Raw genomic sequence first — 16,065 nt, forward strand, 5'->3', positions numbered from 1 at the left:
TATTGTATGACATGGTCTTGAAGGGCCCTGAACCTAACAAAAGATGGCTCCATCGCAACTTGTCGAGGCCTTGCTCACTGAGTGGGGATTGTTCCATTAAACCTGTCCCTGACAGAAGAGACAATGACACCACTGATATTCCACCTATACAGGAAGTTCCCCCCGCCTTGAACCCAGGCCTCATGTTTTTCCCAAAGAGGAAGACACCAGTAACTCACCTAAGGTTAGTCTTGAGATACCACCAACAGAAGTTGACTACTCTGAAGGTGACCCTACAAAGGACAGTAAGGCTTGCCACCCAATGTGGTCTAACCGGAGGCAATTCCCTGCAAAGTACTCTGATTATGTTGTTTGAAATGTATTGCCATTGCCTTAATTATGTTTTGTAGTTACTTGTTGTTCTCTACTGTGTTTCTATGCCAAGGACAGCATCTGTCAAAGAAGGGGGGAGTGTAGGCAGGTGCAGTCTATGTTCCCCATTGCAGGTGGTGCTTGACCGCAGTGGCAATGCAGGGAGGGGGGGAGTTGAGAGGAACTTGGTTCCTCTATGATTTTCTTGGTCACAGGGGGGCTGCTATCTGATTGGATGCTGATGCCCCATGTGACTCTGGCAGCCATCTTGGGTCAGGCAGAGTCTATTTAGGACTCCTGCTCCTAGGCTTGGCAATCTTTTTGCGAGTGGCTAGCATATGGAAAGGAACCCTGTCTGTCAGGGACAGTACTAGAGATAGGGACAAGTTCCAGACAGTAGGGACAGTGCAGAGACTATGTCTACCTTCCAGGAAGCCTTCCCTTTTGGGTGTCGACTAGCCAGGCCACATTCCACTCCTCCATGGCAGACACTGTCTGCATTTTCCTTTCTGCATTTCGTGGGTTCACCACTGTCTCATTTGTAAGTGGCTCTGGTCGAGGGTGCTCTCTGCTGGGCCTGTTGTTCTTGCTGAACTGTTCTACAAGACACTGTTGCTGCTGAAATTGGACTCTGTGTGTTTTCTGTCGGCAGCACAATGCTACACCTAACCCATACGCCAAACTCAGCACATCAACACTGTGCTGATCTCAGTCAGATCGCACACCAGGCGCTGTGCTGCTGGACTGAATCAGCCCTAAGGGATCGTTCACACGGGAACGCAGTTGCTGGAAATCCATGTTCCGTGTGCAGGTCCAGCACCGTGTTCAGAACACACTGGGTGTGCAATCTGCCGAGGGTGTCAATATAATCTTAGCGTTACTGGAAGTGCAGATCGCAAATGCAGTGTGTTTTTATAAATGTAATGCATGTACTACTTTTGATGCAATCCAGTGTGATTTCAGCCCATCCGAAGGAATGGGCTGAAAACTGCACACACTGAAATGTGCCCTAAAGGAGGGAGAGCACCGGATTGCGCACAGCATGACTTTGCTTAATAGATAAAAGACAAATTATCACACTTACAGAATAAAAACATGATACACACTACATTAAAACATGATAGATAGCATAACAGAGGCTGAAGCTCCTGAGACATCCCATCAGACCGCCATGTAGAAAAGCTCTCCAACTAGAGCAGGCAGATAGAGGGGAGGGTGCAGATGGATATTGCTAACAATGACAGGAAAGAACATGGGATGCCAGAACCTTGCGCTGTCCAGATGTATACCAAAGAAGGCTGAGCAGATGGCAGCCTGGAGTATGGTGCACCTCCACGTGTGTGTTTCAGGATGCTGCCCCCTTCATCAGATCCTGCAACATGTGAGCAGAATGCTGACTGCTCCTACCAGTAAGTGTTATTTTTCAAATGTTTGTTTTTATTATGTGGACCATTTATAATATATAAATAAAAGATTTAGAGGTTGGACAACACTAACAGGAAACAAGAGTAATCTATGCACATAACCAGGTGTGTAGCCCAAAAACACCACAATAAATACACAAAAGACAAGAGGGTTACAGCACATAGAACATAATTATTTGCTCCTAGTAAAGAATAATCCAACTTTAGTCATCCTTGTCTTGTTAATCACTGACCTGCATTATGTAGTAGAAATAGAGATACATCTATGTTCAGGTCCTAGATGGCTTCCATATCTACACATGAGATACTGAAAAGGTGTAACCACATGGTAACCTTTAGGTTCCTTTACATTAGTGCATCTGCAAAGTCGCACAATTCCCAGTGTGACTTTGATGCGCCATTTGGTGTGACTTTGATCTGACTTTTCATTTTCAATAGTTGGATCAAAAAAGTGCAGGAATCTTTTCTGAAGTTGAGGCAACTTCTGTAGTGTTTGCAGGATTGGCTCTCAAAGAAATGCTTCGAAAATCACATGTCCTGCGACTTGGGGTCTCACAAGTCGAGTTCCAAAAGTATGAAAGGAGCCTTAACTCATAGCAAACCTTTGCTTAAAAATAGGAATTCGCAGTTTGCATATATTGCAATACAGGTTCAAGCTAATCAATTACGTCAAAGAGTTTATATATACACAAGGAGATTTTATATATATATATATATTACACACACACACACACACACACACACACACACACACACACACACACACACACACACACACACACACACACACACACACACACACACACACACACACACACACACACACTATATTACCAAAAATATTGGGACGCCTGCCTTTACATGCACATTACTTTAATTGCATCCCAGTCTTAGTCCATAGGGTTCTATTTAGTTAGCCCACCCTTTGCAGTTGTAACATCCTCAACTCTTCTGGGAAGGCTGTTCACAAGGTTTAGGAGTGTGTCTATGGGAATGTTTGACCATTCTTCCAGAAGCGCATTTGTGAGGTCAGGCACTGATGTGGACGAGAAGGCCTGGCTCGCAGTCTCCACACTAATTCATCCCAAATGTGTTTTATCAGGTTGAGGTCAGAACTCTGTGCAGGCCAGTCAAGTTCCTCCACCCCAAACTCACTCTTCCATGTCTTTATGGACCTTGCTTTGTGTACTGGTGCGCAGTCATGTTCAAACCATTTGGTGGAGGGGGGATTATGGTGTGGGGTTGTTTTTCAGGAGTTGGGCTTGGCCCCTTAGTTCCAGTGAAAGGAACTCCTAAGGTGTCAGCATACCAAGACATTTTGGACAATTTCATGCTCCCAAATTTGTGGGAACAGCTTGGGGTTGGCCCCTTTCTGTTCCAACATGACTGCGTACCAGTGCACAAAGCAAGGACCATAAAGAAATGGATGAGGGAGTTTGGGGTGGAGGAACTTGACTGGCCTGCACAAAATCCTGACCTCAACCCGATAGAACATCTTTGGGATAAATTATAGCGGAGATTGCGAGCCAGGCCTTCTAGTCCAACATCAGTGCCTGACCTCACAAATGCACTTCTGGAAGAATGGTCAAATATTCCCATAGACACACTCCTAAACTGTGTGGACAGCCTTTCCAGAAGAGTTGAAGCTGTTATAGCTGCAAAGGGTGGGCCAACTCAATTAGGGGTGCGCATCTTCACTGGCCTCACGATTCGATTCGATTACGATTATCAGGTCCACGATTCACGATGCATCACGATTACTGCGCGCGGTTTTCATCCAAAAAAATTAAGTAGTCAGAAGAACTCCATTTTTTAAATTTTATCTGTTCTTAAAAAAAAGACAACACTCCTTGCATGTAGCAAAGTGTAAACAGTGCAGACAACTTAAAGAGGAGCTCCAGACTGCCCCCAAATGACTACAGAAGATGGTCAGAGACTGCAGACATGATACAGGAGATGGTCAGAGACTGCAGAAATAGTACAGGAGATGATCAGAGACTGCAGACATGGTACAGGAGATGATCAGAGACTGCAGAAATAGTACAGGAGATGGTCAGAGACTGCAGACATGGTACAGGAGATGATCAAAGACTGCAGACATAGTACAGGAGATGGTCAGAGACTGCAGACATGGTACAGGAGATGATCAAAGACTGCAGACCTGCTGGACATGGTAAGGGAGGTGCCAGACTGTCCTATCCAAGATGAATAATACCCCGCCCCCCTCACCACTAACCTGTCCCCATATAATACGATTACCATAGCGCTCCCCTGCCCAGTGTCACCACAGACCAATTCCCATCCTTCTTCCCCCACCTCTACACAGTGAACATGCAAATAGGGCAATAAATCAAAAAATTGTGTGCAGAGCTTTGTGGTGATAATAAATGCACAAAAAAGTCTTACTTATTCAAAGTAATTCCAGTGCTGAGTGTTCTCTGCTGTGTTCAAATCATTCACCAGAAATCAGGAATGGCACAGCAGAGAACACTCAGCACTGGAATTACTTTGAATAAGTAAGACTTTTTTGTGCATTTATTATCACCACAAAGCTCTGCACACAATTTTTAGATTTATTGCCCTATTTGCATGTTCACTGTGTAGAGGTGGGGGAAGAGCAGAGGTGTCCTCCATGCGGCCCCCTTACCTGGCTTGACATGCCGCGGCTCCGCTCTCCTCCTCGGAGCTCCGTGCTCCACAAGCTGGCCACCGCCACTCTTAGCAGCAGCAGCTCCATGTCCCCACGAACATGCATACAGCGTCGCTCCTCGCAGGGCAGCAGGGGGATGACGTAAGTCAGAGGCAGCATGAAGGAAAAGCCGGCACGGCTTACTTCCGCGGCTCTTCGGCGGCTTTCGGCTCCCTTCGCTCGCGGAGGCGCGGCATAATGCGGCGCGAGGATGACGTCATCCTCGATCGATGCCTTAAAGCTATAGTATCGATGCCGCATCATGGAAGGTCGGATGCCGATGCATCGATTCGGCGATTAATTTCAGCAGCCCTAAACTCAATATTGAACCCTACGGACTAATGCCCCGTACACACGGTCGGATTTTCCGATGGAAAATGTCCAATCGGAGCGTGTTGTCGGAAATTCCGACCGTGTGTGGGCTTCATCGGACATTTTCCATCGGATTTTCCGACACACAAAGTTTGAGAGCAGGATATAAAATTTTCCGACAACAAAATGCGTTGTCGGAAATTCCGATCGTGTGTACACAAATCCGACGGACAAAGTGCCACGCATGCTCAGAATAAATAAAGAGATGAAAGCTATTGGCCACTGCCCCGTTTATAGTCCCGACGTACGTGTATTACGTCACCGCGTTTAGAACGATCGGATTTTCCGACAACTTTGTGTGACCGTGTGTATGCAAGACAAGTTTGAGCCAACATCCGTCGGAAAAAATCCTAGGATTTTGTTGTCAGAATGTCCGAACAAAGTCCGACCGTGTGTACGGGGCATAAGACTGGGATGCCATTAAAGTTCATGTGCGTGTAAAGGCAGGTGTCACAATACATTTAGCAATATAGTGCGTATATATATATATATATATATATATATATATATATATATATATATATATATATATATATATATATATATACACACACACACACATCAACACCACGTCATTGGTGAATAAATGGGTGCATTTCGTTCCCCTAGGCTCCCCTATGCTCTTTTATTCTCTCTTGTCTTTAATCTGTTCAGTTCTATGCCATCCTTTTATGAACTCATGCTCAAAACTAAACTGTACATAGATGCCAAATTTCTAGGATGTCCTACAACAATTTTCATAGGGGAATGATTATTTGATATGTAAGACCACTTGGTAGTCCTAGCCTTCCATAAATACAAGGACACATACATCAATATGATAGACACACACACAAGTTTAATGTTGCTGAATTTATTCCTGAAATAACCTCCTAATTAAGCCTATTGTGTTTTATGAATTTCAGGACGCATCATTTTTCAGTTCCGTACCATACCTATTTTTTTTCTGTTTTTGTAAACCAGGTCAATGAACCAGCATATCTAAGGCTTGAGGGCACTGGGGTGAAGTCACCAAAGGCCAATCATAAAAAATGAGGTAGGGAACTTTGTACAGCGCCTGTCTCATGCAGGTTGATGAGCTGAGCAATACCACGGTCAGCACCACGGGGAACAGCCTGCTGACTGAATCGTATTTCCGTGAAAGCAGATGGCTTAGCCCTTACTACAATATTCCTGCTTGTCATAAGAAACGCAGGCTTTTAAAAAATCAATTCTGTAATATTAAGATGGACCGAAGTCCTACCTTTCTGTGGCCGGCTTCTGTTATTTTGGGGATGTCAAACAGCTGTCCTGTATAATACTGAACTCCGCAGAATAAAATGAGGGCAATCGAATCGCCTTCCCTTTCAATAACAGACAGGATATCCTCCATCCGCAGTGTTTCTTCCCCCTAAGAAAACAGGATTTACATTTCTGAAGGCATTTTATTATTTTATACATAAATAGGTTTATAAATTTAAACATATTGTGTGTGTGTATAGTAAACAAAAAAAAACAAAAAGACATATCTGTCTACATAGATATATATCTATAGATATATAGATATATATATAATATATATATATATATACAGTATCTCACAAAAGTGAGTACACCCCTCACATTTTTGTAAATATTTTTTTATATCTTTTCATGTGACAACACTGAAGAAATGACACTTTGCTACAATGTAAAGTAGTGAGTGTACAGCTTGTATAACAGTGTAAATTTGCTGTCCCCTCAAAATTATTCAACACACAGCCATTAATGTCTAAACCGCTGGCAACAAAAGTGAGTACACCCCTAAGTGAAAATGTCCAAATTGGGCCCAATTAGCCATTTTCCCTCCCCAGCATCATGTGACTGGTTAGTGTTACAAAGTCTCAGGTAGAATGGGGAGCAGGTGTGTTAAATTTGGTGTTATCGCTCTTACTCTCTCATACTTGTCACTGGAAGTTCAACATGGCACCTCATGGCAAAGAACTCTCTGAGGATCTGAAAAAAAGAATTGTTGGTCTACATAAAGATGGCCTAGGCTAAGAAGATTGCCAAGACCCTGAAACTGAGCTGCAGCATGGTGGCCAAGACCATACAGCGGTTTAACAGGACAGGTTCCAACAGGCCTCGTCGTGGTCAACCAAAGAAGTTGAGTGCACGTGCTCAGCGCCATATCCAGAGGTTGTCTATGGGAAATAGATGTATGAGTGCTGCCAGAATTGCTGCAGAGGTTGAAGGGGTGGGGGGTCAGCCTGTCAGTGCTCAGACCATACGCCGTACACTGCATCAAATTGGTCTGCATGGCTGTTGTCCCAGAAGGAAGCCTCTTCTAAAGATGATGCACAAGAAAGCCCACAAACAGTTTGCTTAAGACAAGCAGACTAAGGACATGGATTACTGGAACCATGTCCTGTGGTCTGATGAGACCAAGATCAACTTATTTGGTTCAGATGGTGTCAAGAGTGTGTGGCGGAAACCAGATGAGGAGTACAGAGACAAGTGTGTCTTGCCTACAGTCAAGCATGGTGGTGGGAGTGTCATGGTCTGGGGCTGCATGAGTGCTGCCGGCACTGGGGATCTACAGTTCATTGAGGGAACCATCAATGCCAACATGTACTGTGACATACTGAGGCAGAGCATGATCCCCTCGCTTTGGAGACTGGGCCACAGGGCAGTATTCCAATATGATAACGACCCCAAACACACCTCCAAGACGACCACTGCCTTGCTTAAGAAGCTGAGGGAAAAGGTGATGGACTGGCCAAGCATGTCTCCAGACCTAAACCCTATTGAGCATCTGTGGGGCATCCTCAAACGGAAGGTGGAGGAGTGCAAGGTCTCTAACATCCACCAGCTCCGTGATGTTGTCATGGAGGAGTGGAAGAGAACTCCAGTGGCAACCTGTGAAGCTCTGGTGAACTCCATGCCCAAGAGGGTTAAGGCAGAGCTGGAAAATAATGGTGGCCACACAAAATATTGACACTTTGGGCCCAGTTTGGACATTTTCACTTAGGGGTGTACTCACTTTTGTTGCCAGCGGTTTAGACATTAATGGCTGTGTTGAGTAATTTTGAGGGGACAGCAAATTTACACTGTTATACAAGCTGTACACTTACTATTGTACATTGTAGCAAAGTGTAATTTCTTCAGTGTTGTCACATAAAGGATATAATAGAATATTTACAAAAATGTGAGATATTATGGTATAAATATGTTTATGTACAGTATGTATTTAGTATAATTAAAGGCTTTTTTTCTTAGTTTTAGGTAGAGTGTAGAGGGATTAGAACACCTGTAATGTGTTTTATTGCCGTCTGTGCCCCCGTTAGGAAGAATCACCCTCTCTATTTGTCCTGTTTATTACCATTATCACCAAGAATGAAAGAAAATCCCAAATTTTGGATTGTCTCCAGAACAGGAACAGAGGGGAAATCTTTCAATCAAGACACTTGTTCTGGTAACCTGGGTGACTACCAAGGATTTCCCCTCACTTTGTAGGGATTTCCCCTCACTTCCTGTTATGGCTATGGGATAGGAAGTGAAGGGAAATCTCCCTAATGGTACACAGGTGAAAAAAAATGGTGGGTGTTATAACCCCACCCCCTTTACTTTATCCAAAATGTAAAAAAATATATTTTAAAAAAAGTGTTTTCTTTAGTTTAACTTTATTCTATATTTACTTCAAAGATTCTTGCAACATGTGAAATGTGGAGGTTGGACTTATTCAGTCAAAATCTTTGTCACAAATAATATGTAGTTGCAATTAAAGTGTATCTAAACCAAAAGCAGAAATGTACTTGTTTTATTACAGGCATGTAAATATAGTAGCACCGACAATGTACACAACACTTTACATATCGTACATTAACATCAGTCACTGCCCTCAAGGAGCTTACAATCTAAAGTCCCTATCTTACATACATACACACACTAGGGCCATTTTGAACTGAATCCAGTTCACTTTTGGGCACCAGTTCTCAAAAAGGATATCGGGGAAACTGGAGAAAGTGTAGAGAAGAGCAACCAAACTGATAAGAGGCATGGAGGAGCTCAGCTACTGTATGAGGAAAGATTAGAGGAACTCAATTTATTCTCTCTTGAAAAGAGGAGATTAGGGAGGATATGATCACCATGTATAAATAAATAAGGGGTCCATATATTGAACTTGGAGTTGAGTTATTCAATTTAAGGTCATCACAGAGGACAAGGGGGCACTCTATACGTCTGGAGGAAAAGAGATTTCATCTCCAAATACGGAAAGGTTTCTTCACAGTAAGAGCTGTGAAAATGTGGAATAGACTCCCTCCAGAGGTGGTTCTGGCCAGCTCAGTAGATTGCTTTAAGAAAGGCATGGATTCTTTTCTAAATGTACATAAAATAACTGGATACTAATATTTATAGGTAAAGTTGATCCAGGGAATATATATGTTTGCCTCTCGGGGGATCAGGAAGGATTCCCCCCCCCCCCCCCTGCTTTTGCAAATTGGATTATGCTTTGCTGGGGTTTTTCACCTTTCTCTGGATCAACTGTGGGTGAAGGATTGTGTATATGGGATTGTATGGTTCTTTATTTGTTTTTTCTTTTGTGTGACTTGTGTCTTGTTTCAACCTGACTAACTATGTAACTAACTATGTAACCCACCAGCATGACTTTGGAGTGTGGGAGGAAGCCAATGTTCCCGCGATGCAAAATTGCTGTTTAAAAAAAAATAAAAATCAGGCATCAGGAGATGACAGTATCACCTCCCGATTCCCGAACAATGGCAAGCCAATGCAAGTGTAAAAGCAGCCAAACTACAGAGATATAATGAGGTGCTATTTATTTTAAAAGGCACCCTAGTGCACTATTACAGTAGAGTGTCAAAATGTGCATGCTGTGCTGCGTTAGAAAAAAAGGGTCGTGTCCATATTTTAAGGTGCGCTGTCAGTCCATTCAAAATCAATTAGGTGCCTTAAAACAGCGAGTCTTAATGTGCTGTAACAGGGTGCCTTAACACAAGTGTATTTAAACAACGCATGGAGCGATGGGGCCTCTGGCTACGCCTACACCTGTCACTCTCTTTGCTAACGAGAAATGTAACTGTAGATGACAATCATCTCATTAGAACCATTTTAATTTCAGTGTACTGCAAATAAGATGATCTCACATTCGTAAAGCGTTTAAATGCCAGTGCAGCTTAAGCCTTAGAGAGGCAACACATGTATGGATATTTTTGCATAGTAATAGTGCAGCTCGAAGCGATGTAACCATACATGTGTCATACCTGTGGTATCAGTGGCGGCACGTCCATTTGGGGCGCCCGGGCTGCGCCCCCTCTCTCCACACCACCCCCTATATGACTAATGGATAGATTTATGCTGTTTCACTATTAAACACTGATCCTCAATCTGACCAATCAGATGCGGGTGTGAGACCTGTTTTCTGATTGGCCGAAACGAGAAGACACCCCGGATTGGCTGCCAAGAAGGAGGGAGGAAACAGAAGCCAGAGCCATCGCCTGTGGAGAGCAGGAGAACAGGAGAGACACCGCCGCTGCGAGTCCTGGGGAAGTGCTGCATAGATGGAGTACGTGCACCAGACCCGCCTGCCGACCGACCGACCGACCTATGGGGTGGGTGTGGTACTGTTTGCGGCCCCCCCACCAAAGAAAATTACCACCAGTCGCCACTGTGTGGTATCCCTCTAGAAGCTGGAGATCAGTGAAGTTGGCACCTGTATTCCAGTAATCACCACTAGCTTCCGGGTCCCATGCCAAGTTGCTGCCCTGCTGCTTTCTAAACACAGGAGGTCCCTCAGTGGGCATGGGTGCCATTCAGGCAACACTTTGTAATTTCTCAATAAATGGAAGACATTCTTTGATTGAATGAAGTAGAGATTGTGATGTCGCTACGCCATCGCTCCACCTTGTCCAGTCGGTAAGAGGCTTTGTCTTAATTAAGAAAACGCTAAGTGTGCCTTGAATGGCACCTGTGCCAGGACCTGGAAGCCATGATCACTGTAGTAGCAATGTCTACTACAGTGATTTCCAGCTTCCACGAGGATCTTCCAGGCATGACACATGCATATTTACATTGGTTCAAGCTGGATCAATGTAACTATGCCAAACCACTAAGACCAGGCCTGTTCTGGCACTTTTTGTTTACATGTAACAATAAGTATTTTTTGCTAGAAACATTCTTAGAACCCCAAACATTATATATTTTTTTAAAGCAGAGGCCCTAGAGAAGCATTTGTGTGTTTAACCACTTCCCGCCCACTGTACGACATATGACGTCCTGGACCTTGAATGATGGGTGTAGCTGCAGGCATCATTTAGATATCATTCTTTTCTGCCGGCGATTTCCCTGCACAGTAAAAACAGTCATAGCCGCTGTTTGATTGTTTTTACAGGGGGCGAGCCCGTGCGACCGGCGAGATGGAAAAGGAATTCGCTAGCGGCAGAAGGTCACAATAGAGAATACCGCAGAACAGATGGTCCCTGACAGTCTCTATGACCTTTGGAGGCCCGCAGAAGCGAACGCATACGTACATCGTGCCCACATATGTAAACGGCATTCAAACCACACATGTGAGGTATCGCCGCAAACGTTAGAGCGAGAGCAACAATTCTAGTTCAGGACCTCCTCTGTAACTCTAAACAGGTAACCTGTAAACATTTTTAAAGTGTTGCCTATGGAGATTTTTAAGTACCAAAATTTGGCGCCATTCTATGAGTGTGCGCAATTTTAAAGCATGACATGTTAGGTATCTTTTTACTTGGCGTAACATCATCTTTCACATTATACAAAAAAATTGGGCTAACTTTAGTGTTTTTTTAATTTATTTTTTATTCATGAAACAGTTTTTTCGGATTTGAAAACGGGTTTGAAAAATTGCTGTGCAAATACCATGTGACATAAAAAATTGTTACGACTGCAATTTTATTCCCTAGGGTCTCTGCTAAAAAAAACATATAATGTTTGGGAGGTTATTATTTTTACATTCAGGAGAGGAGTGCCAGAATTGGCTCGGTATGGCAGGGCTTTTTTTCCCAAACAATAGGTGCTGGTACTCAACCACGACCCCCCAAAACCCCTCCACCCACAAACACCCTCCAAATCACATTAAATAGTGGGTGTGGTCAGTCAAATTTCACGAGCAGTAGGAGGGTCTTAAAGGGGCATTAAATACCAGGATTGCATTACACACAGAGTGCAGAGCTGTCACTTGTGAACACAGAAACTGGACTTCTGTGATTACAAGTGATTGTGGTGAGCAGGCACCAAAGGGTCTGAGCCAGAGGTGTTCCCCCTGAAAAAAAGCCCTGCGGTATGGAAGTGGTGTAGTTAACCAATCTTTTTATTTCTTCAATCCTCCTTTAAGGGGGCGTGTCAGGGGGTGTGTTCAATGTCTACATACATTTGCTAATAGGTGTCCCTTATTCCCATCTCAGAACGTTGGGAGGTATGCAGATGAACATTCCAGGAGCTGTTGGTTTCCAAGCAGTTTTTGGGAGCATGGTTCTCTACACTTCATTGAAAAGGATGAGTGACAGGAAAGGTAAATACCCTCTTCCTTACAGGTATGTGCTTGCATTAAAAATATTTGTAATGTGACAGAGATTTCTATAAGTATTCTGGAGTTAGTCGGCATCCAAATTTGAAAGTGTCTCACCATGGGGCTGATTCTCAGAAGCAAACTTTTTCTGCCAGTACATAAATTCTACATGAACTCTGTTTTCAATTTATTCTCCATCACATATAATTGGCCTGCCGGGAATTTAATCAAGCTTTGCAGATAGAACTGAAGATGCAGTTCACACACCCAACTGAAATACGATGACCAATGTATATGTCACTCTTATGACCACTTCCATAATTGAAAGAACAGAAATTCAGTGAATGAAAGGGGTAGACCAGGGATAGTCAAGCCGGGAAGGAAAGTGCCAGATGATGCCGATGTGCCCCAGACAGGAAATGAAGCTGGCTCTGATTTGCTGAAACCTTTAATGCACACTGTGAGAACTTCACAGCGTGCAGTGAAAGCTTTCACATTCAATTGTAAGCACATACAGTGCACCAGGGAAGTTTTCACAGCACTTCACTTTTCCCACATTTTGTATGTTACAGTCTTATTCCAAAATTGATTAAATTCATTATTTTCCGCAAAATTCTACAAACAATACACCATAATGACAATGTGAAAGAAGCTTGTTTGAAATCTTTGCAAATTTATTAAAAATAAAAAATAAAAACAAAAAAAAAATTCCATGTACATAAGTATTTGCGGCCTTTGCTCAATACTTTGTTGAAGCACCTTTGGCACCAATTACAGCCTCAAGTCTTTTGGAGTATGATGCTACAAGCTTGGCACACCTATTTTTGGTTAGTTTCTCCCATTCTTCTTTACAGGACCCCTCAAGCTCCATCAGGTTGGATGGGGACCGTCGGTGCACAGCCATTTTCAGATTTCTCCAGAGATGTTCAATCAGGTTCAAGTCTGGGCTCTGGCTGGGCCACTCAAGGACATTCACAGAGTTGTCTGGTAGCCACTCCTTTGTTATCTTGGCTGTGTGCTTACGGTTGTTGTCCTTTTAGAAAGATGAACCTTGGCCCCAGTCTGAGGTCAAGAGTGCTCTGGAGCAGGTTTTCATCAAGGATATCTCTGTACATTGCTGCATTCATCTTTCCCTCGATCCTGACTAGGCTCCCAGTTGCTGCCGCTGAGGAACAGCCCCACAACATGATTCTGCCATCACCATGCTTCACTGTAGAGACGATATTGGCCAGGCGATTAGCGGTGCCTGGTTTCCTCCAGACATGAGGCTTGCCATTTAGGCCAAAGAGTTCAATCTTTGTTTCATCAGAATAGAGAATTTTGTTTCTCATGGTCTGAGAGTCCTTCAGGTACCTTTTGGCAAACTCCAGGTGGGTTGTCATGTGCCTTTCACTGAGGAGTGGCTTCCGTCTGGCCCCTCTACCATACAGGCCTGAATAGTGGAGTGCTGCAGAGATGGTTGTTGTTCTGGAAGGTTCTCCTCTCTCCACAGAGAAACAATGGGGTTTTGTCAGAGTGACCATCAGGTTCTTGGTCATCTCCCTAAGACACTTCTCCCCCGATCGCTCAGTTTGGCTGGGCAGCCTGCTCTAGGAAGAGTCCTGGTGGTTCCAAACTTCTTCCATTTACGGATTATGGATGTCACTGTGGTCTTTGGGACCTTCAATGCTGCAGACATTTTTCTGTACCCTTTCTCAGATCTGTGCCCCGATACAATCCTGTCTCTAAGGTCTACAGACAATTCCTTGGACCTCATGGCTTGGTTTGTGCTCTGACATGCACTGTTAACTGTGGGACCTTATATAGACAGGTGTGTGCCTTTCCAAACCATGTCCAAGCAACTGAATTTACCACAGGTGAACTCCAATCAAGTTGTAGAAACATCTCAAGGATGATCAGTGGACACAGGATGCACCTGAGCTCAATTTTGAGTGTCATGGCAAAGGCTGTGAATACTTATATACAGGTATATGTGATTTTTTTTTTTTCATTTTTAATAAATTTGCAAAGATTTCAAACAATCTTTTTTCATGTTATCATTGTGGGGTATTATTTGTAGAATTTTGAGGAAAATAATGAATGTAATCGATTTTGGAATAAGGCTGTAACATAACAAAATGTGGAAAAAGTGAAGCGCTGTGAATACTTTCCAGATGCACTGTAGAACATTGTCTGTATTCCAAACACACCCAATGTTGCCAAGACCTAATGTGCATTCTAAGTAAACCACAGTGAATGTGAGTTGAGCACAGAATGCGGCAAATGAATCGTTCTTTGGCTGCTTTGAGTCTGCTTAGCACTATGTTCTTCACCTGGGATAAACCACGCATTCCCATTTGCTAGAAATAATTAAATCTATCCTAAAGGCAGGCAAAATAAAATGTTTATGCTCCAAGAGACTAATTAGCTGAGGGGATATGGTTATTTATACTAGCTTAATGGGATTGAGAAAGGTTTAAGGAACTTAGCCTTTAAAGAAATGTGGAGACATAAAATGGCATTCATTCTGCCGTATGTTCTTTTTAAGGATATTGTAACCTTCTTAAATGTTAATGATAGTGCAGCTGAAAAATCATCTTTTTCTGAGGAAAAAATGTTTCTGAAAAGACAGGAGACGGGATCTGCTTAAAATCAGTTGAGTGTTGTCTTGTGTTTTCCATTATCGCACACAGTAGATCCAAAAGAGAAAAAGGTCAAGGTGAGGTGAGATTTTCTGACCATGCCTGGTACTTTATTATGGGTAACAGGTGCTCTTTTTTTACCCGAATGAAGTGGTGAAACCACAGAAATCCAGACAGGTGTATCATCCACCTCTGCTGGTGGTAATAAACAAAGTTGATTTTATGGACATGGGGTCAATTCATTAAGAATTAAATAACGGCAATAAAAACAGCGTGCCCCACAGAATCCATACCAGACCCATATCCGAGCATGCAGCCCAGCAGGTCAGAAAAAGGGGGGGGGGGGGGACGAGCGAGTGCGCCCCCCTTTATGAACCATACCAGGCAACATGCCCTCAACATGATCCTGCCCCCTTGTGACGTCACGGACTGCTGTAGGCTGGGTCAGTGACATCACAAGGGGGCAGGACTACTAGGTGACATAGACAGGTGGTCCCACCCCTTACCTATGCAAGAACTGTCATACGGTGGAGCCTGCAGTAGCCTTCATGTACAGGGGAGCATTTTTCTTTTTTTGGTGCGGCGGGCTGTGTGATTGACGATGGACTTACATCGGGGGACACCGTTTTTTTATTTTTTTTTTTTTAACCACTTAAGGACTGGCGCACGACTATGTACGTCGGCAGAATGTCACGGCTGGGCAAATGGGCGTATATATACGTCCATTTGAATTTCCCGCTGTGTCATTGCGTGCGCGCCGGCGGCGCACGCGTGCGCCGGCCGGGAGCTCCGTGAGTCAGGTCGCGAGTCCCGCAGACTCGATCGCCGCGGGGATACCCGCGATCGTCTCACGGAGAGCAGGAACGGGGAGATGCTGATGTAAACAGCATCTCCCCGTTCTGGCTAGTGACAGTGTCACTCGATCTCTGCTCCCTGTCATCGGGAGCAGAGATCAGTGTACTGACAGACACAGCCCAACCCCCCTACAGTTAGAAAACACTCCCTAGTACTGACTTAACCCCTCCCCGCCCCCTAGTGGTTAACCCCTTCACTGCCAGTGTCATTTACACAGGAATCAATGCATTTTTATAGCAC

At 43.9% G+C, this 16,065-nt stretch overlaps 1 protein-coding gene across 2 annotated transcripts in view; it reads right to left on the reverse strand.

Moving 5' to 3' along the window:
- Positions 1-16,065, reverse strand: part of KYNU (kynureninase) — a 244,663-nt gene that overhangs the window by 124,592 nt on the left and 104,006 nt on the right. For both annotated transcript variants that reach the window (XM_073634233.1, XM_073634234.1), the window contains exon 8: positions 6,080-6,226. In XM_073634233.1, the coding sequence (XP_073490334.1) occupies positions 6,080-6,226 (147 nt within the window). The remainder of the gene's footprint in view (positions 1-6,079; positions 6,227-16,065) is intronic.

The sequence above is a fragment of the Aquarana catesbeiana genome, linkage group LG06 (genome assembly GCF_042186555.1).
Source record: "Aquarana catesbeiana isolate 2022-GZ linkage group LG06, ASM4218655v1, whole genome shotgun sequence".
Taxonomy (NCBI): Eukaryota; Metazoa; Chordata; class Amphibia; order Anura; family Ranidae; genus Aquarana; species Aquarana catesbeiana.